Genomic DNA, 22,367 nt, shown 5'->3' with positions numbered 1-22,367 from the left:
ACAACAGGCAGAAGGATCATGTTCACAATATGGTTATATTGGTGTTTATTTGTCTTGTTCACGAGGTAAAGTGAATTGTATTACATTGGTTCTTTCTAAAATAATGTAGTATCTAAAGGCAGTGGCGTAGATTTCGTTTTGACAGGGGGGGGGGGGTTCTTGAAGTATAATGAATCCAGTACCTTTTGGGGACAGAATAAGTTTACTGTACAAATATTGAAGCTAAACTAATGAAATATAGTGCAAAAGTGGAATAAATTCGCGCGGAGTGCGCAAAAATGTGCACTTTGGGGCTTTAATGGCCAAGTATGAGGTTCATTTGGTCAGAAACCCACATACAGGTATCAACATTTGGGGGTGATTGTATAGACCCCCCCCCGGCCAAATTTTGGGGGGTTTATCCACCCCCCCCCCCCCCCATCCTCGTATCTACGCCTATGCCTAAAGGGTAGCTAAATGCCGTACCGGCCCTCCCCGCTTAAGTGTTCAGTTACAATTAATTTTCTTTCATTGGAGTCTTCACATTCCATGAATAAATCTGTGATGTTACTGTTTGGCAATGTTAAACATATTACCTGAACAAAATTGTACATTGTACCTTACAGTAGGAGGGCCATTCAACTTTGACGCGCTATTATTAAACTGTACGCTAGGAATACGCACACAGCAAAAATTCAAATTTGCTTGGTTTTGGTTGCAGTTTTAGAAGCTTCCAAATTTCTCTCTACAACTCCTAACAGCCATATATTTTGTATAAATAACTACAAGAAAGGCTTGTTCCATAATGTTCACAAAAAACACCGTGAATATGATTTATATGGGCACAAAAACACAAATTATTGTCATGAAAATGAGATAAAAGAGTAACAAAAACTACAATATTAAAACTGGTGCGATGTCATAAATCAGGAATTTGCTAATGATTAAAAACATGGCTTTATTATCCTCATATTACAAAATCAAGATATTTGGTTGGTTAAGACAAAAGACGGAAAAATACCAATAAACAGTAGGCCATGCGATAACAACATTGAGAAGGTTCATGCGAGCCAGTGTTAAACTGCGCCCGCGTATTGCACTGAACGCAGATGAACGGCTCGCTTGGACGCAACATGGTTTCAAGTCACGCGGTATTGTTATGAAGATGTTTACTTAATTTTCGTCGATGGGCCGAATCTGGGTAACCACTTTAAAACCATTATGAAAGCTTTGAATTTTAAGTTCACTATTTGGGATAAAGACTAATCGATAGATAAAGGTTGAAATTACTTGCCTGGCTAAAAATTAGAATGATTAAAGCGTTGAGACAGAAAATATCTGGGTTAGAAATCCTTAGCAACGAAAATAAACTTGAAGGTATAGCAAACGCAAACATCATGAATTTTAACGACAAGAGTAGACAAAATGGAAATCAAGTAGAGAATTGTAAAGATATTTTCAATCCAATTTATTTGTAAATTGCCTAAGATGATTGGCTACACATAATACGATACATGTATTTCAAATCAAAGTTTACCGCGGGAAAGGTGAAAAAGGCATACCCAACAGTACGACGGCCAATTTTGCAAAGGTCACGTACGTTAATAACTTGACCTTTAACGGAAAACGCGCATGATGGCCCTCCGATTGTTAACAAGGAATTGGCTGGCATTTAGAACATAATTATATCTAATCCAAATTTAGTATACCCAGAGCTTGATCATAAACACACAAGGGAAATCACAGTTTTATCTTCAACTGGTCAGAATGTGTGCAACACATCTGCCAACATTTTGGGACCAATTAAGAAAAAGCAATACTTTACTATCATTGGTTACCTTTCCATACCGAGTTTCGACAATAAAAAATTCAAGAAACAATCTCTTAGACAAAGACCTGAAGCCCAATTATGATATAACCTGCGAGATTCGAGTGCCTGATGAAGACGACATTTATCTTACCGTCTTAGATATATAACTATTTTTTTCGTGGCTTCCTGTTAACGATTTTAAAGCATACCGTAACGTATTATCTACTCAATCAAACTTACATTTACATTTAATTTCAGCGGTTAAACACAAAGGACTAGTCCTGAAAGTGCGCGGGTCAAGTAGTTGTCAAGGAAGATGTGGTAATCACCCCCAACCCTACCATTGTGGATGCGATCCAGAATGTGAGACATTCAAGACTGCTGTTTTTGATTATTTTGACATCTGTCCTCAAAATAATATAACAGGAAATCGTAACATCACATTGTTTACATGTACACCATTGCAAGACCCAAGATTTGCTGTTATGTTAATTAACAAATGCCCTTCTAATTGGGGTAATGATTTTATTCGAAGTATTTGTGAAGCGCAAGTTCCAGCCAGACATCAACAAATCATCCAAACCTGGCCGGTATTTGATGAATATGGAGACAACTATCAGAATATATTTTGCGCAATTTGCAACAGTCTTTCAATCACCACAGTACAACCTTGGAATATCTCGTACCGACTATCATTAGATGAACAGTATACATCAAACAAAGAATGTGCAATTTCCGGGCAAGGTTCCAAGTATTTTGGAAAACGACTTCGGTTCTGTGTCTTGCAAGCATTTCAATCATGTCCAGATACCTATGTTAACCAATCCATCGCAGAGACCTGTCAATCGTACACCGACTATATTTGTTCAGGTGGTGGAAAATACTATAAGAACATTCAGTGTGCGCTATGTAATGGTGTCAAGGTTAATACCGATAGTAGTATAAACTTGTGCATTCTTTCGCATCGTGATCATGAGGCCATTTTGCACAGCATTTGGAATTTTAATGATGAAGTCTTGGCTGCCACACAGAGAAATGCAGTCTCTTGTGAGGGTAAAGACTTTGTCTTTGATCCCTATACTGGTCATTGTAGGACACTCTCATGTTCACCTGGTTTTCAGTTAAACAGAAACTCAGATTGCGTTCTACCATCTAATATTGATAATAGAATCGATACCATATGTTGCCAACGGCAAGAGTCTTGGATCATATCCGAAACTGATTATTATGCGTATGAAAGTACCGCTAACCCTGAGTATGATGCTGCTGTTAAGGAGACGTGCCTTCTAAATATACTCAACATATCCTATGATGATAACAATGACGCATCTTGGAGCAAAAATAATCTTAATTCGTGGTTCACATCGAAGATACTGATACAAATTGTTGATACAAAGTGTAACATGGTTGGTAAACTTGATGAAATCATGCTTAATTCTGGAAACGCTTTGGCATTGTGTGGTTATCAACATTTGAATTACTTATTTGTAGGTATGAACTTTCCGGGTCATTATGATACTTGTGATGGTGAATGGTTTGAAGGAAAGAGTGCAGACTTTATATCGGTTAACATAACTCATCTAGCCGAAGTGTTACTGTTTAACGAAGAGTATATCCTTGTGAAGACAATTATCCATCAAGTATTGTATGCTGATAAATGGCAATCAGGGTCCTTTACGAAAGAGGAAACAGTTCTTGTGTGTGGTGATAGAGTATTTCCCATACAACTCACATGCCCAGTTATAACGCTCACAAGTGATGAGTATTATATCAACACAACAGAGAACAGTTCTCGGGTAGCCATCTTCAGAAACTCTTTTTTTAAAGAACATGAATATTTTATATATCCTGATGGACGCCTTCAGATCTGTGCAGACAAGTTATCGCCGTTCCTCGCTAACTTGTTCGTATACAACGGGTACATGGCTATAGTCAACATTGCTGGCAATGTATTTTCATGTTGCGGACTTACCGCTATATATGGTGTTCATTGTGTTTATTGTAAACTGCGAAACTTTCACGGTCGTGCTATAATGAACTTAAGTGTAGCACTCTTTTTTGCCCAACTAATACCGATTCTATCTTCACAACTGCGCACAACAGGGCTGTTATGCGTTCTTGCTGCTGTCCTAAGTCACTTTATGTGGCTATCAGCCTTCATATGGATGTCAATCATTGCTGTCAATCTCTTCGATACGTTTGTTTACAACCAGCTTCTAACTTTGCAAGCAAGACAAGAAAAAGAATCAAGTTTCATCTATCGTTATTTGATTCCTTTTTCTGGTTGGGGAACTGCTCTTATTATTGTCATTATCTGCACCTTCCTACACATCTATGGCTCACAAGATTCGTTTAATTATGCCACAACATCACCATGCTGGATACCTCGTTCTAGAGACAATCTACTGGCCTTTGGTGTACCTGTGGGAATTGCATTGTCACTAAATTTAACTTTGTTCGTAATCACTGTGATTTCATTATATCAGATGCGGTCACAACAGCTTCAACTTCAGAGAAATGTCAAGGAGATGATTCCGCAGAATGTAAAGATCTGCCTTAAGGTAAGCTTTAGACTTGAGTCTCTATAGCACTCCCTCAATAACATTTACAGAACGGCTTTCTTAATCACCTTTACGGAACGACAATTACCTGTTATTTTGATTTGAAATTTGTATAATAAAAAATAGACATTCTATAGCTATTTTATTCTTTATTGCTTCCTAATTCATTTGTATTCAGAGCTCTGTATATCCCATCGATTTAATACTATATAGTTGTCTTGGTTTTTGTGGTTTAGAGAAAGTCTACCTGATCCCAATTCTTATTCACTTTTACTCTCAGAATTAACCAGTCCTTGTGGATTATATACTCTAGAATATTGTCTATGATTGGTCGTTTTTTTAAATGGAAAAACCAATGAAAGTACTCTAGACTGTGTCGTAGATGCTCTCATTGAAAAAGCACATTTCCGGTTCGGGTCAAAGGTCACTTCCGGTCCGACCGGACTAGCATATATGAATAGTAATGAGATTGGCGTGGCTAATGAATCGGGCGAATGCATCAGGACGAGGAGGTGTTTTAGGAGGGTTTCAAAAAAAATAACACACAAAAAAAAAATAAAAAAAAAAAAAAAAAAAAAAAAAAGAAAAGGGAATTTTATTATTATTATTATTATTACTATTATTAAATATGCGACATTGTGACGTCAAAGGCTCCACGGGGCGATATTTTCTTTTATCAGTCACTTTGACCTTGAAAATTGCTTTACCTGATTGAGAAAGCACTCTAGAGAATTATAACTATTCTTTCTCTGATTTTTGGTGACAAGATGTATAATTTGAGACCATTTTCAACCAAATCAGAGCACTTTTTAGTTTCGCCTTCGGAGCCAAAATTAGATATAATGACTTTTTCTGAATGCTTATGACCAGAGGGTGACGATGGTCATGATGGTGTGGGTTTTGAGCAAGTGTGAGTAACTTTGAACTGTCCCTCTGTGCAAAGTTCAATGACAGTTTCACACTAAATGGGGGTTCTGCTGAAATGCTCCATAGCCTCATTTAATCAATTTACTAACTACGATTTACTGTGCCAAATACGGCAACTTTAACATGATTGCAGTATATAATGAACCAACATCTCTCTTGCACTACAGGTATGTATGCTGTAATGCTTGTTATCTCTTTTTACAGATGAGTCTCCTTATGGGCATCAGCTGGATATGGGGATTCTTGGCCTCATTCTTCAATAAAGAACCACTTTGGTGGATCTTCGTCATCACCAACTCTTGTCAGGGATTATTCATGGCATTCTCCATTTTGAGTAGCTCTAATATTCAAGATTTAATCAATAAAAAGAAGACAAACACGAAACCATTGCCTCTTGAAATGCAGCCTAGGAACAGAACATCGAAAAGTCAAACTGGGAATGATAAGATGTCAACGATAAAGATAGCATAGGACAAATCAGTCACTTATATCGACTGATTTTTTTTGTCACGGATTAAAGAAATATCGTACAATTTGCATTAAAAATCGATTTTATTATGCTCCACAAAATGTTAGTTTTCAGTATCAGATATGTCCTCTTTTAATTTCGGCTCGAACAAATGAGGTAAAAAAAAATCCCTATTTCATTCCAGCGCCTATAATTGTCCATGCATGTCAATGTTTCGATACCGATCTGTTAATATCCCGTAGCTTTACGCATTAACGGGTCGTGGCATTTAAAAGCGATCTCCGAAAAGTAAAAATCGCAATAAATAATGGTTAAAATGAATTTGCCCACACAATGTTCGAATATATGCCTGCGGTATCAGGTATTAACGACAAGGTGTGTGAGAGTTTCACTTCTGACTTCACGGTTTTTCTACTAACTATTCAAACATATGACAAATTTGGCTGGTTTGCGATAGGCTATACCATTTTTCACCCTGATGTGGTGGTGTCGTCAATACTATATTTCGTGCGGTCAAAGTGCTGGTGTACACACGCACACGCTTAAGTACGCCGCATAGATGCGCGAGCCAAACAGCTGTTTCAACGCGTTGACGTCACTGCCACATCAGGGTGAAAAATGGTATAGGTAATAGATCGATTATGAAACCACAAACTCGCCATTCGATAAAGGTTGGCAACTCAAGCTGGCGTCAGTTTGCCTGTTTAATGCGATTGAAAGCGCCGCCCGAACCGTGAAGGTTTCCGTATACCGAATGCTGGTTTCAATCAATGAGAAGGGAATGCATTTTGTTATAATAATATCGAAATTAATACTTGTCGCTCACAACAAGAAGGAGTGCATCACGATTTTATGATATCCAGCTATAATATTTCATTTGATTACACTGAATATTTGCAGACCCGACCATACGCATGTAATGAGCGCACCTAATAGATCGTGTGTATCCTCGTGTGATAATAACTACAGAACATATATAATATTTATAAAATAAATATATAAAATAAGATACTGATTAAAGAGTTTAACGTCAACACTACACTATTTTTCGCTCACCTGGAACGTTTTCACTAGTTCGACTAGCGTCTTCAGTAGATGGTGATCCTGTGAAGATATCTTGTCTACGATCGTAGGTTCCAGGTGAGCGAAAAATAGTGTAGTGTTCCTCCTGGGCTCATCCAAGTCTACAGTCTCCGTGGATGCTGCTGAAATAACGTGTTCCCAATGACTAGGTTATTAGCTTCACAAAATTCCTCCAGTCTGTCTACACGTTCTTTTCTGATCCCAAGTCCATATTGGCCTATACACTCAGTTTTCTCCTTCATTTTGCCGATCTTAGCATTCCAATCCCCCAGTACGATGAGTAAGTCTCTTCTAGGTATGCTATCCATAACTCTCATCTCATAGAAGTCTGTCATCTCGCTCTCTGATGCATTTAATGTTAGTACATAAACTTGCATGATAGAAATATTAAAAGGATGTCCTTACAATCTTACAGTCATCACTCTTTCATTTATTGGATTATATCCCAAAACACACTTTCTTTCTATTATGAAACCCACCCCACCTCGTTTCCTTCCAGTATCTTTTCCAGAATAGATGAACATACTTCCATCAAACATTTTGGATTTTTGTTTGACAAACCAATTTTTCTAATCGATTCTAGACCTGGACAATACCAACAACTATCAAACTAATTTACACATATATTTTGTTGCTATTTTTAACATAGATTTTTGTTTCTATATCAAATTATTCGACTTTTCTGCTTTTTGGTGGTATTTATTGTTATTCTATTAACTGTACATTTGTGTGCAAATTGAGGGCGCTATTTACATGTATATGTTTAAAATTCAAATAAAAAGTTTTTTGATCATTTGATTTTCCTTGCAATTTGTTAGTCTTTTTTCTGATGTTCTAATACAATTATACAAGTCTAAAGACGCAAACAAGATTTCAGATAAATAGCGTCATCATTATTCAACTTCACTTGAAAATAACTACAACTTTACATGATAATCAAACAACCGTGAACTTTCTTGATTTTTATCAGTTATTCCCCGTGTCCTGCAGGTTATATCAAGTGGCTGATCTATGTAGTCTGGTGGGTAACATCCCGCTATCTCTAAGGACCGCTATCTCCAAAGTTCGCTATCTCTAAGGTTCGCTATCACTAACGTGTAAAGTTTATGGAGATCCGAATCCCGCTATGATCTCTAATAGAGAAAAGTGTTCGCTATACCTAAAAAAGGTCCGCTACTTCTAAGGCTCGATATCGCTAATTTAGAATAAGGTTCGCTAGTTCTAAGGTTCAATATCACTAATTTAAAATAAGGTTCGCTATCACTAATTTAAAATAAGGTTCGCTATCACTAATTTTGAAAACGGTCCGCTATCACTAATTTATTGAAGGTTCGCTATCTCTAAGGTTCGCTATCACTAATTGCAATAAAGGTCCGCTATACCTAAGGTTCGATATCACTAATTTTGTTTAAGGTTCGCTATCCCTATTTAATTACGGTTCGCTATCTCTAAGGTTCGCTATCACTAATTTCGATTAAGGTTCGCTATACCTAAGGTTCGTTATCACTAATCTTGAATAAGGTCCACTATCTCTAACTTTAAACAAGGCCCGCTATCTCTAATTTTAAATAAGGACAGCTATAGCGAACCTTATTTAAATTAGAGATAATGAACCTTATTTAAAACTAGAGATAGCGAACCTTATTTAAAATTAAAGATAGAGAACCTTATTTGAAATTAGTGATAGCGAACCTTAGAGATAGCGGACCTTATTTAAAAATAGAGATAGCGAACCTTAGGGATACCGGGATTGTTAAAATTAGAGATAGCGGACCTTATTTTAAATTAGTGATAGCGAACCTTAGAGATAGCAACCTTCAATAAATTAGTGATAGCGGACCTTATTTAAAATTAGAGATAGCGCGACCCTTATTTAAAATTAGTGATATCGAACCTTAGAAATACGGAACCTTAATAAAAATTAGTGATATCGAACCTTAGGTATAGTGGACCTTTTTCGTAATTAGTGATAACGAACCTTAGGGATAGCGAAACTTAGAGATAGCGGTCCTTAGAGATAGCGAACCGTCGCCGTCTGGTGTACCAGTTGTCTAATCAAGCACCTTTACTTTAGTCTGCCTTGTATGATGTGATTTCCCGATTTCAATGAGATATTACATGCCCTCCAATGTAACTAGTAGGCTGTAAGATCCTCATGGGTATTAATGTTAATATTTGGGCAAAATCATATCGATTTCATTTTCATTATAATGAGCCTATAATGCAATTGTCTTTAATCACATTCTGCATAATTATAGAAATTCACTTTTGAACAGATGAACAGATTTACGGAAACACTACAAAGTGCATATTAACATACGCCTACTATTGACCTATTTGTCGCATGATGCAGTCATGTCTACAGTAGAATTCATCTCGACCTTTGCAGGACTTAACCCCATTAAAAGCTATTAAACCAAGATAACACTCATTGAAACAGCTCAACTGATTAAATCGGATCTTCTCTGGCTGTGCACATTTGACTGTTTTCATGTGCGATATCGCAATAAAGTTTGTATTATAGCTTCAGTTGGGTAACCGATTATAAAGGAAACGAAAGGAAACAATGGTATGTGTACCATTGTTCACGAAATGAGACAATGGCGTGCTTTTTGTAAACCGGCATTATTGAAAATGAGCAACATAATGATTGTTGACTTAACACGGTTTGGAAATAATTTCTTCATATTTTTGGTGTTATCTGTCGTTTACATATCCTTCCTAAAACACAAAAGTACGACCCTCTCCAAACACCTAAATTAGCTAAAAATTTAGGACATGTTACAAAACTATATTGTCTAGAATTTTAGAAGAGTACTTTTAATATTGGCCGGTTATTTTTCACACAGCGACGTTAACTAGGCAATGTACTATTACCTATAACATTAACTAAAACACCAAAGTACGAATATTTCCAAACATCTAAATTAGCTAAAAATTTAGGACATGTTAAAAACTATATTTTCTAGAACTTTAGAAGAGTACTTTTAATATTGGCCGGTTATTTTTCACACAGCGACGTTAACTAGTCATATCCCCATACTTTTAACGTAGGGCTATTTGTAAAGGTCACGCGTCAATGGGAAAGAGCACTGTGTATTGTGTATAGGAAAACGGACAGTAACTGCAGTATGGTGAACTTTACGGGAAATACTTATCTGCTGGTCTCGGTTACCCGTATATGAGAACATGGGGAGCTGATCCTGGCTGTGATGTCTTATTCTAGTATGTATAGGGTCTTAATTACAAGTCCCTGATTGTTGCTAAATGGCAATCTGCCTGCCTGTCCGTATTTGTCTCGTTCAGTTTCAGCCTCTGTTTACGTCATAGACCGTAACGTCGTAAAAAACGTAATTGATACATTTAGAACCATATATCTAAGAACAGAGACGTGACTTACGTAATACTTTTCATTTCGTTTTTCTCATTTTAGTTCTTACAGCTGTATCCTCACTTCTATCTCTCGTGAAGGTTTCCAGAGATGAATACAAATTTGATTACATTACACGGACAGGCAAGGAGAAAGAGAAATTCAACCATGTCTGGGTTCTGGAAGTTTGCTTGGTTCTTTGGCCATTGTTCACTATACCACCAAGAATGATATCGTTGGCATTTTTTGCATCGAAGTACACATGGATTGTCTTTCCTGTGATAGGGTGTCATTGCTTTCTGACAACAGTCGAGAGCTACTTTGCAAATAAAGATAAAACCGATGGATGGGTAAAAATAGGAATGGGATCAATGGAATCATTTGTACGCATCTTTATCTTTGTGCACCTACCTGAGTGTGACAAGAATTTGCTACAGCGGCTTTATGTTTTCTACATACTGATGCTAATTGAAAATTCAGTGATGTTTGCTCTTTGGTTTGCTTTGGTTGGTAATCAAACTACCTATGGGGTAGCATCATCAGTAGTAGTATGGTGTGGGTTTGCATTAGGTGTAGTGTTCGCGGCGATTTTCTTTTATCTGAACCCTCCTAAAGATTGGTGGCCGCACGGACAAGGCGAAGATAGAGAAATTCAAATGACCTGAATGTAGCACTGACCGCAGTTATATTTTGACCAAATACTGTTATCGCAAGCCATAAGGCTTCATAAAGGTGTTGTTTAAAACTATTACATGATGCAGTCATGTCTACAGTAGAATTCATCTCGACCTTTGCAGGACTTAAACCCCATTAAAAGCTATTAAACCAAGATAACACTCATTGAAGCAGCTCAACTGAATAAATCAGATCTTCTCTGGTTGGGCACAAGTGTCTGTTTTCAATGTGCGACATCGCAATAAAGCTGGTATTATAGCTTCAGTTGGTTAACCGATTATAAAGGAAACGAAAGGAAACAATGGTATGTGTAGCTTTGTTTACGAAATGAGACAAAGACCTGCTTTTTGTTAACCAGCATTCTTCAAAATGAGCAACATAATGATTGTTGACTTAACACGGTTTGGAAATAATTTCTTCATATTTTTGGTGTTATCTGTCGTTTACATATCTTTCCTAAAACACAAAAGTGCGACCCTCTCCAAACATCTAAATTAGCTAAAAATTTAGGACATGTTACAAAACTATATTTTCTAGAACCTATTTAGAATAGTTTTAACCTATTTAGAATAGTCTTAAAAGATGTAGCTTGTACCGTTTTTTTGTGGCATCCTTCAGAAGTGAGCAGTCCGATACCAATATTTTCGGTCAAATCTCCATTCAATTAACACGGGGAGTTGGCTAGCTATGCCTTGCCCTCACTCATATTTTACAAAAGTGCGACTATTTCTGAACATCTAACCTAGCTGTAATTTTAGGTCATGTTAGAGAAATATATTTGCTAGAAGTTTGGAGAATAGCTAAAATATTGGCTGGTTATTTTTCACACAGTGATGTTAACTAGGCACGTGCCCATTCTTCCAACGTACATCATTTTTAGGGGTCACGCGCCAATGGTGAGAGCACTGTGTATTGTGTATAGGAAAACGGACAGTAACTGCAGTATGAATAGCCTATGCTGTGTAGAAATCATGGGATCGATATTTTGTAATTGCCCATAACCGAATCTACATTATTAAAATGCCTCATCCGGCGTCAAATTGCGACAGATAGGTTCATACAATTTGGTGGGAACTGCAACATGCTATGGCGATTGACCCTGGATGACCCCGAAACGACCTTGGCACTTTTTATCTCGTTTCGGGGGTCGTTCCTACCAAATTTCATTAACCTGCAATATATGACAATTTGACCCAGATGACCCCGAATCGACCTTAACCGCCAAATTTCCTGAGTCTGCAACTATGTCAAACTGACCCAGGATGACACAGAAATGATTTTGAAGAATCTTTTTGTAATGATATGAACGTTATGTCTAAATTTCCAGCCAGATCGAACAAATTTGAATATATGACCCGCCATAAAGGACTTTCCTTATACAGTTTAAACAATTTTGATCACTAAATATTTTATAATTTATAAATTTATTTTTAGCTAAATTATGTCTTTGAAAAGGTCCTAACAGTGCGCACAACTACAAGTGTCACAGAATGATCTATACCGGGCAAGTTGAATTGTTTTAGCTATGAATACCATTGCTATTGGTTATGTTGTTTGTAGTTTTAACTTCTCTACACAAATTGAGCTTTCTTAGGAATTGTATACTAATTAAAGAATTTGTAATAGAAATTACCGAATATTTTGTAAAAAAATAGTGGATTCCCATATTGGTTGAAACGATCTGTATTGAAAATCTGTAAAATCTGTATTTTTGTTCTGATTTGTGTATGAAATAATGAATTGGTGACCTAATAATATCCTTTCTTTGGCGGCAGTTTTTATGCGAGGTTCATTATCACTTAAAATGCTGGCAGATATTGATCTATCTGGTAGTAGAGTGTTTAAAGAAGATGGTTCGTCTTTTTACTATTAATGTCCAAAGTATATTGGCAAACCCTGAGCTACATTTAAGCGTTGATGAGTAGAAATCACACAAAATTGCATTTTTCAACCTAAATATCTGAACTCATATTAAACAATTTCACTTAGTTCTATTATACCTATGATTATTCATCATATCAAACATTATATCTGTGCCATTAGTGAACTACAGTAAGCCAAAAACAGTTGTGTTCACCCCTGTATATCCTAAATAAAGACAAATATGTAAGATTAAAACAAGCAGCCAATACCTGTACTCTTTAACTCTGATTTAAGACCTTATTTGTTAAAATTGGTTGAGAATTAAAGCCAGTGATCTAAAACCTAATGAAGAAACGAAATCAAAAGTTGCACTTTTGTGTTCTACTCAATGAAAGCACGACGCTAGTTTTAACGTGCTAATCAATGGAAGCACGGCGCGGTTCGCTTGTTCGCGAACGCGTTGTGTACAAATCAATAGGGCATCATATGGAGCAAACTGCAATTTTCAAATTGGCATCTGCCTTGAGTTTCTGGATCGTCGTGTGTTTATTTCTTGAACAATTTCAACAAATGAGGTCTTAAATTCAAGCTAACAGATGTAGCTATTGGCTGCAGTTTCCAATTATGACATATCTGTCTTTGTTTAGGATATACATGGGGTGAACATAACTGGTACCTTAATTATTTGGCTTACTGTATTTGTCCAGTATGCTACACCATACGTCATGTACGTAGCAGCAGCGGCAGAATGATGGTGATAAAGAATATACATGCCTTTTAAGAATAAACACAAATAAACACAAAATCAGTTTTCGTCGATATTCAATAATATTCTGTCATTTGTAAATGAAATTATCAGTATAAGTGTATCTGTATAGAATTGCAAGACATGCTTTAGGACACTAGGACACCTGCAGTTCATTATTTGTAAGCCTCTATAACAAAACATTGTTCAGTGACGTCTGGCTGTGTATTAAGGTTATACGATGTATTGTTGGTCGAAGCAGCAGAAAAAAGTAGTTCACAGCATCTTGCGAATAGTATTGAGCTTTAGCAAAAATTGCATTGCTCAATTCATAGCGAGCGTGTAGAAGAATTCAAATATCACAGATATACTTTTGCAGGTCCTGTGGCTCTTGAGTTATGATGTAAAGAGGGCTGAAACAACAACTCTTTTGTAAAACGTACATAACTCATTAACAACAATAAATCAAGCAAGTTTTCAAAGTATATGATTTGTAGAATTTGTAACTTTTTCAAAACACTTAAGTGTTATTTTTCAATAATATATTGATTCAGATAATGAAATTCGCTTCGACCAACGATACCTCGTATACCCTTAAGTGTAAAAGACGGCCATGAACTATTTTTGTTTTGATAAACTACGACAATACTTTGAAATCAAGCGACCATAACGGTCACAATGGGAAGGATTCAAAAGATTATGAGTTAAATGATACATGTGCTATATGCGCGTCAGATGAACTCCAAATTGTGTGACTTCTGTGTGTTTTTTATGCAACAGTATTACACCGATACAATGACAGTTGTTACACTATCGTACAGTGCACCGAATCCCGATCTTTTACAGTAAGTATCACAGATTATTTTTAGTCGTTAAATTCTATCGTGATGAACTTTGAAGGTATTGAACTCTTTAAAAAGCATTTTGTACACGCAGTAAACCGCCATGAAATGTGTAGTATATAATGTGTCAGGGGCTGTGCAATAATTATGAGCCCTGTGGGGAGGGTAAAATTGGGGAGGCAAGAATTTTTTGGCGAGCCGAAAGGGGGGAGGGGCAAGCAATTTTTGGCGAGCCGAGAGGGGGACAAGCGATTTTGGCACACATTCATGGGCGCCTATTAAATAAAACGCTCTAAAAAGGCTTAGGAAAACAGTACGGAAACGCTTTAATATGCAAATTTTCCTGCTCGCTGCGCTCGCAACATATATCTAGACCAGAAAAGGTTTGCAAATTGGGATCCAAAAAAATTGGCATTTGTAAGGGGGGGGGGCAAAGAATTTTTGGCGGGCCGAGCGATTTTTGGCAGGCCGAGAGGGGGGGGGGCAAGCAATTTTTTGGCGAGCCGTTCGAAAATATTACCTGGGGGGCTCATAATTATTGCACAGCCCCTTACGACTCGCAGCGATCCAAGGTCAAAACATCTTTTACCCATTCAGAATACTTCAGAATGCCAAACAAAACACACTGTTTGTATAAGTTGACAACATGTGAATCTTTAATGAAAAGTATGGCATGATTGGACAATGTTCTGGTATATAAACATGAATACATACAATCAATGAATGTTAATGATTTACTATGTTTACTTATTATATGCGACAGTCTTCTTCTTCTTCTTCTTGGTTATAAAGTTCTGTTGCACTTAATGTATATCCCGATCCAAACTTGTCCAGTGAAGTCCACAGTGGACTTGTGTAATATGTATATCCTTTGCGTACAAAATCCTTGCACTGATGACAATTTCAAAAACAGTGCTGTTTTCACCATTCACTCGCTTTCTTCAGGAACAGGCATTAATCTGCTCAGTTCCACTTTCCTTGACAGACGTGTTCCCTCCAAAAGTCAGACTGCTATGAATGGCCAAGTGGTCCCAAAAACGCGTAAGATAAACGTGTAAGGTTACACGTGTAAGATTGCATCTTATACGCGTAAGATTGCTTCTTATACGTGTAAGAATGAAGCGGGATTTTTAAATTGACGAATCACAGAGTAAGAAATCAGAAACAACCAATCATCTCAAGCGTAACAAACTTCAACCAATAATATGTAAAGACGTTTTGTGATTTGTAACACCCACGACTTCTTATACGTGTAAGATTTGGATTTTAGTGATGGACGATATGTGATATTATTGGCGGCGTACCGATGATAATGAGAGCACGTCACCAAAATCGTAAACCAGGCATTTTCTTAATCTGTATTGAGTGCTACAATGTCCTGTATTTTATGACGAATCTCTGTCAGGAATTGTTCCGACTGTTGGTCCGTCATGGTCACATCCCGATTTATCTCACTTTTGACTACTTATCAGTTATCTGGAGTCAATTGTGACCCGGCAGCACAAACGACCCGTAAATTCCCTAAATTGTATTCTGAGTTATGGTGTAAAATGTGTACGAAGGTCGTATTCATCGGTCACTTAAGCTGGCGCGACATCTGTCTTATTTGGATAGTCACAACACCAATCAATAATCCTATTATTGAAGTGGATAATAAGCTTCTACCTTAGATGGCTATAGAACTTTTAATAGCTCTGGTCTTTGTTTGCTTTTGCTAAATCCTTTTCAAGTGGTACCAACAATTAACAATGAGAGAACCTTCTTAAACCTAGTTGACTTGGGGATGATTTGAAATGACCGCCAATTATGACTGTTTGATATTTATTGCCAGCAATGTGGAAAAAGAGACACACATAGAAACGAAAAAAGCTATAATTTTGTTGAAGGAGCAAAGTTTAACTAACCATAACTCCGCTTCTGGATATCGTTTGAAGTCAAATGATATACCCTTTTTAAGTTTATGATGTTTATTTTTTAAACACGAAATAAAACAAAATTGACCGGGGGAGGAATTTACGGCTCATTCGCCGTGGACGGTCACAATTAATACTCATATCAATTAAATTTCAAGAGGTGATGGTAAAATAATTACGTTTGCGAAAACTACCGCGGTGCAGATCGATATCGAGGCTGAGATTATTCGACACTCGTCGTACCAGTCAAATCGGAATACCGTCCATCCCTAAGAGGCAATTTCTTACGCGTATAAAAATGGTATGGTGAGATTTCATTGGTCGAAGATGAATACGCGTAAGATGATAGGTTGTTTGGGGTTTAAATATGGGTTCTTTATATATGATTCGTCAATTTAAGCATCCCGCTAGATTCTAAGACGTATAAGATGCGATCTTACACGCATAAGATGCAATCTTACACGTGTAAGATGCAATCTTACACGCGTAAGATGCCATCTTACACGTGTAAGGTTACACGTATAATGTTACACGTTTTTTTGGTCCACTTGGCCATTCATAGACTGCACTTGGTCACGCGTAACGTGTATGCGATCTTCCGTTGAATTCGCGTATACGCTACTGTAAAAGGGTGGATTCATCACTGATTAACTCTTGTATAAAGATATAGGAAGAGTTATTGAAAAAGGGATTGATATCATGCCCAATAAGACGAGCAGAGAAGAACAAGTATCTAACCGATTTTGACTACGCAGACGACATAGCCTTAACAGCTACGTTATCACAAGATGCCCAAGATCTTCTGTCATCTTTAGAAGATGCTTCAGCCAAAGTTGGCCTCTTTCTCAATACCAAGAAGACAGAATATATGTGTATTAATGGAGATAAGAACCCAACTCCAATCCTTTCTCGGGATGGCACACAACTCAAGGAGGTGTCGGACTTTAAATATCTTGGTTCATTTGTTGCCGACAGCAAGAAAGACTTTCTGACTCGCAAAGCTCAAGCATGGAAAGCTTTTCGTTTCTACATGTGTCACTTTTTCCACATCGCTGGCAATAAATATCAAACAGTCATAATTGGCGGTCATTTCAAATCATCCCCAAGTCAACGAGGTTTAAGAAAGTTCTCTCATTGTTAATTGTTGGTTATACATACCTATACAAAATACAATGCCTGGTAACCCACCACTTGTACAGGATTTAGCCAAAGCAAACAAAGACCAGAGCTATTAAAATTTCTATAGCCATCTAAGGTAGAAGCATATTATCCACTTCAACAATAGGATTATTGATTGGTGTTTGACTATCAAAATGAGATAGATGTCACGCCAGCTTAAGTTACCGATGAATACGACCTTCGTACACATTTTACACTGTAACTCAGAATACAATTTAGGGAATTTACGGCTCATTCGTGCTGTACGGTCACATATTGTAATTCGGACATTATTGTCTACATTTTCTGCTTTGTCTGGGCAATTTTTTTTGAAAATATTCAATACGGCTAGGTACGTAAGCAACCTCGGTCTGTCACAGGAGAGTGGTTTTGAACCATCAAGACGCATATAATAACAAACCTCTCTATTGTCTTCGTTAATGGTCCTCGGAGAGCTGATCCTGGCTGTTATGGCTTATTGTCGTATGCATGTGTGTGTTCCTAAGGCTGCGATCACATAGAAGTATACGGTATACGGTATTCGCTATACGATATACGTTTATTCGATCAGGCTGAGTTAACATATGAGTATTCTATGCAGCCTTAGCTGCAAGTCCACGATTGTTGTTAAATGGTTTTTATAATGTGCACTGTTACCAAAGAATTCCTGCAAAGTGTGCTGGCGTTTGAGGGGTTATGCCTGTGCGTAGCCCACTATAAATCACTGCGCTTATTTAGTATAGTCATGGTACTGTAGTGTAGGGTAATGTAATGTAGTGTAGTGTAGTGTAGTGTAGTGTAGTGTAGTGTAGTGTAGTGTAGTGTAGTGTAGTGTAGTGTAGTGTAGTGTAGTGTAGTGTAAGACAGTACAGTACAGTTTAGAGTATACAGTATTGAAGTGTAATGTAGAGTAGTATTGCACAGTGTGAGATTATCTTGTAAATGATCAACAAAATGCTTATTTTTCCATTTGTTACTCCAAGGAAAAGCTACTAGGCAACTAGGAAGCCAACGCTACTGCATCTAGAAAGTGGAATAAAGAAATAGAAATGAGTGAGGCAACTGGAACAGTATCTGCTACAGATAATAAAAATAATCTTGAACTGACTCGCATAATCACTCTTGTCACTTTAGTGTTGCACCTTTTTGATATTGGTTCCGATGTTGTGGCAGGGGTGGTATACTGGCAAAGCGGCAATACCTGGTGGGGAATACTGACGCTGTGTTTTGCTGGAGTGGGTCTTGTAGCATCGAATCATGTCAGTATTTGGGCGTATGTCGACAACAAGAAGGAACTTGAGGAAAACTTCAGCTTAAAGAAATTAAACTTTAACTTGTTGAAAAATCCATGGAAGATTATTTACATAATATTCTTGATTTTGCAACTGGGGATGTTCTTCTTGTAAGTATAATAAGAAACGAAATCCTCACCATTTGTGTCTCGCAAGTTGCTTCGATCCTGCAACTCATAGAGAACCACAATAATTATCCTAATTCTAAAATCCCTTGTTCAACATATTTTAGTTTTGTGTCATGATAAGGTTAATTAAATTTCCACAAACAGAAAAAATCAACCCAGCTTAATAATGAATGACTGATCGCAATAGCAAAAAAAGCTTTAAACTAAACTTTCATTTTTGAAAAATTGACCTTCGACCTTTTTTGCCATATAACTCCATAACCGCAGGTCGTACATGCACAGAATTTATATTTTTATAATCCTTAAGGGATCTAAAATGAGCGTTTATTGCGTTTCGACAGTATTTTTTGTGGGACATGAGAGCACCTCAGACCTATCGAATTGCATTCTGAATACGAAGCATGTCTTTCTGATATCAAATAATTTTCATTTTTGAAAATCACAATATAATACAAATTTTATGACAAATTATAAAAATTTGATATTTTTCAAATTTTTGATATATAACAGTCCTCGAAGTAAATTATATGAATCTAATGACATATTCTTAAAGTGTATGTAGCAGGAGGAAAAGCCGACGGTCAATTGAAAATTTTGACCTTTCATATTGAAGATATGGATTTTTTTTCCCAAAAAGACCTAATTTTTTTTGGTTTTTTGGGAAAAAAATCCATATCTTCAATACGAAATGTCAAAATTTTTAATTGATCGTCGGCTTTTCATCCCACCTACATACACTTTAAGTATAAATCATCAGATTTATAAAGGTTACTTCAAGTACTGTTAAATATCAAAAATATCAATTTTAATGATTTGCCATAAAATGTGTATTAAATTGCGAATTTCAAAAAATCAAAATTATTTGATATCAGAATGACATTCTTCGTATTCAGAATGCAATTCGATATGTCTGATGTGCTCTAATGTCCCATAATAAATACTGTCCAAACGTTCATACCCCAGCCCTTAAGACCAGACAAATAATTTAATATGCTAATGAGCGAAATTGGAGCATGTTTAATTTTTGACCCCTGTATAACACTATGGGGTAATTTTTGGGGTCATAGACTCAAAATAATGCTTGCTCACCACCTGTTTTTTGATTCAGCAGGTCCAAATTGGTAGAGATACCAAGGTTATCAACTTTTACTAACAAATGCCTTATAAAAGCTGAATTATTGAAATTTTGTCTAGACTACAATGACTTTATACAATTCAAAGTACTCTAATTATAACTGTTGTGTGTTATGAAAGACAAAGTACAAACTTGTATGTACCATAAGTAACAGTCATCAAAGTTCATACTTCAGAGGAGATAAATAATAGTTGCGAGAACATATTGACCGTCCCTCGTACTACGCTTTCAGAGTATCCGAAAGACCATGTCATAATGTACCGTCATTTTAAATAAGGTGTTAATTATAAGGCTCACCTGAAAACTATTCTATCATCTTTTATATCTTTTAACCTTTACCAGGATTCTTCACAAGTTGTTTATGAAGCAGAATCAGAAGACGGAGTTTGATTATGAACATCATGATAAGGAGGGCGTAGAAAAAAGTGAGTCCGAGAGAGATCCTGCGGACAAGAATGAGCCCGAGATGATTCTTGAGGAATACACGACATCTTTTGAAGAACTGTTGATTTTCTCTCGCCTATTGAGGCTATGATTGAAGCGGCTCCACAATTAGTTCTACAATTATACATTATGACGCAGACCTCAAATGTCTATTGGTTAACAGGTATTGGAAACCTCTTTGAAAATATAATTGTGACGCGCTGCAATAAAACATGTCGGCAGATCCCCCCCCCCTTTTTTTTTTAAATAAAGGCCTTTAAAAAATCTAATAGCAACGTTTCCACAGTATTTTTGTGGGACATGAGAGCACATCTGACATATCGAATTGCATTCTGAATAGGAGGAATGTCCTTCTGATATCAAATAATTAAGATTTTTTGAAATTCGCTATATAATACAAATATTTTATATTTTGATATTTGCCAGTCCAGTAAACTTTATAAATCTAATGATTATGTACTAAAAGTGTATGTAGCTGGGATGAAAAGTCGCCCATCAATTGAAAATTTTGACCTTTCATATTAAAGATAGACTTTTTTTTTTGGTGTTTTGAAGATCGATATATGTATTGTGTATGTATATAGGTATCTTGTATTTCCCCTGTATTTTTTGTATGCTGCAGCAGAAACACACAATTATCAACAATATACACCCCCGCTAGTTACGCCACTGCATCCAAACTATCTTTCTTTTCATTGTTTTTTTTAGTTCTTACAGCAGTAACCTCACTTCTATCTCTCGTGAAGATGTCCAGAGATGAATACAAATATGATTATATTACAGACAGCATTAGAAACATACACAAATTCAACCATGTCTGGGTTCTAGAAGTTTGCTTGGTACTCTGGCCATTGTTTACTATACCACCACGGATGATATCGTTGGCATTTTTTGCATCGAAGTACACATGGATCATATTCCCTGTCATCGGTTGTCATTGTCTTCTAACAACAGTGGAAAGCCTCTTTGTAAACAAAGCTGAAAGCGGATGGCTGAAGATAGGTATGGCAATAACGGAATCGTTTGTACGCATCTTTATCTTTGTGCATATTTTTCGTGAATCTGCTAGAGCGAATGTGCGACAGCGGGTCGGCTTTTTCTATGTACTGATGCTCATTGAAAATTCAGTGATGTTTGCTCTTTGGTTTGCTCTGGTTGGTAATCAAACATCCTATGGAGTAGCAGCATCAGTAGTAGTATGGTTTGGATTCGCAGTAGGTCTAGTGCACGTGGTGATTTTCTTTTATCTTAACCCTCCGAAAGATTGGACTAGTGGTAGATATAGAGAAATACAAATCGTCGGACGCATCACATACTGGTCTATCTCGAAAAACACGCATTTGTAGAAAATCGCAATTGAAAATCTACGTATTAAACTTACCCTTCTATAATTTAATTAGACTATGGATTTTAATGAAAGTGGTTTTAAATTAAAGCGTATACTTAACATATTTAAGTGGAATCCTGAATTATATTTACGTGTGCAACATTGCTTAAAATTGCACTTAAAGCCATATTATAACATTTGCTGAGAAGAACGCCCTCAAAAAATGTTTTCACACGATTGTAATGTACTTTAGTGAACAAAGATTCTCTGCAAAAATCAAGACTTTAGGTGCTGTAGTTTTGTCAAAATCTGTGATTTTGAATAAACCGATGGAACCGTCGTTTTATTATTACGATAGAAATATAAGTCGAACGCGTATGTGTTGTTCATAACACAGTACTACGTACACGGCGTACGGGACACACACACACGCCAGAGGATCGTACTGTATTACAACCGCCGGAGTAACATGCATTGACGCTATTACTAAATTCCAATTTTCTTTGCTTTACCTCACTTGTTCGGCTCAAAATTAAAAGGGACATATCTGACAGTGAAAGCTAACATTTTATGGCAAATAAATACTAATCTATTTTTAAAGAAATGTTATAATACGGCTTTAAGTTGTAGTTCTGTATGTGAAATA

General features: G+C 36.7%; 1 protein-coding gene and 1 long non-coding RNA gene across 2 annotated transcripts; both read left to right on the top strand.

Annotated features, from left to right (window-relative positions):
• The first annotated feature begins 1,289 nt into the window (after positions 1-1,289).
• Positions 1,290-5,748, top strand: LOC140150262 (uncharacterized). Its single transcript, XM_072172267.1, has 3 exons — positions 1,290-1,425; positions 2,048-4,350; positions 5,482-5,748. Exons 1-3 carry the CDS (start codon positions 1,290-1,292, stop codon positions 5,746-5,748), a joined length of 2,706 nt encoding a protein of 901 aa, XP_072028368.1.
• An 8,478-nt stretch (positions 5,749-14,226) lies between these two features.
• LOC140149874 (uncharacterized) lies at positions 14,227-21,771 on the top strand. The gene is made up of 4 exons (XR_011858759.1): positions 14,227-14,327; positions 18,379-18,797; positions 20,293-20,557; positions 21,103-21,771. It is a non-coding gene; the product is annotated as an uncharacterized lncRNA (long non-coding RNA).
• Positions 21,772-22,367: the final 596 nt, after the last annotated feature.

Source organism: Amphiura filiformis, chromosome 4, assembly GCF_039555335.1.
Source record: "Amphiura filiformis chromosome 4, Afil_fr2py, whole genome shotgun sequence".
In the NCBI taxonomy this organism is placed as follows: Eukaryota; Metazoa; Echinodermata; class Ophiuroidea; order Amphilepidida; family Amphiuridae; genus Amphiura; species Amphiura filiformis.
This window is presented reverse-complemented; position numbering and strand designations above follow the sequence as displayed.

Excerpts from the sequence above, each read along its gene's own strand:
- LOC140150262 (XM_072172267.1), top strand. The coding sequence starts at position 1,290 with ATGATTAAAGCGTTGAGACAGAAAATATCTGGGTTAGAAATCCTTAGC. Across the intron at positions 1,426-2,047 it reads TGGAAATCAAGTAGAGAATT|CGGTTAAACACAAAGGACTA; the intron begins GTAAAGATATTT and ends ATTTAATTTCAG. Across the intron at positions 4,351-5,481 it reads ATGTAAAGATCTGCCTTAAG|ATGAGTCTCCTTATGGGCAT; the intron begins GTAAGCTTTAGA and ends CTCTTTTTACAG.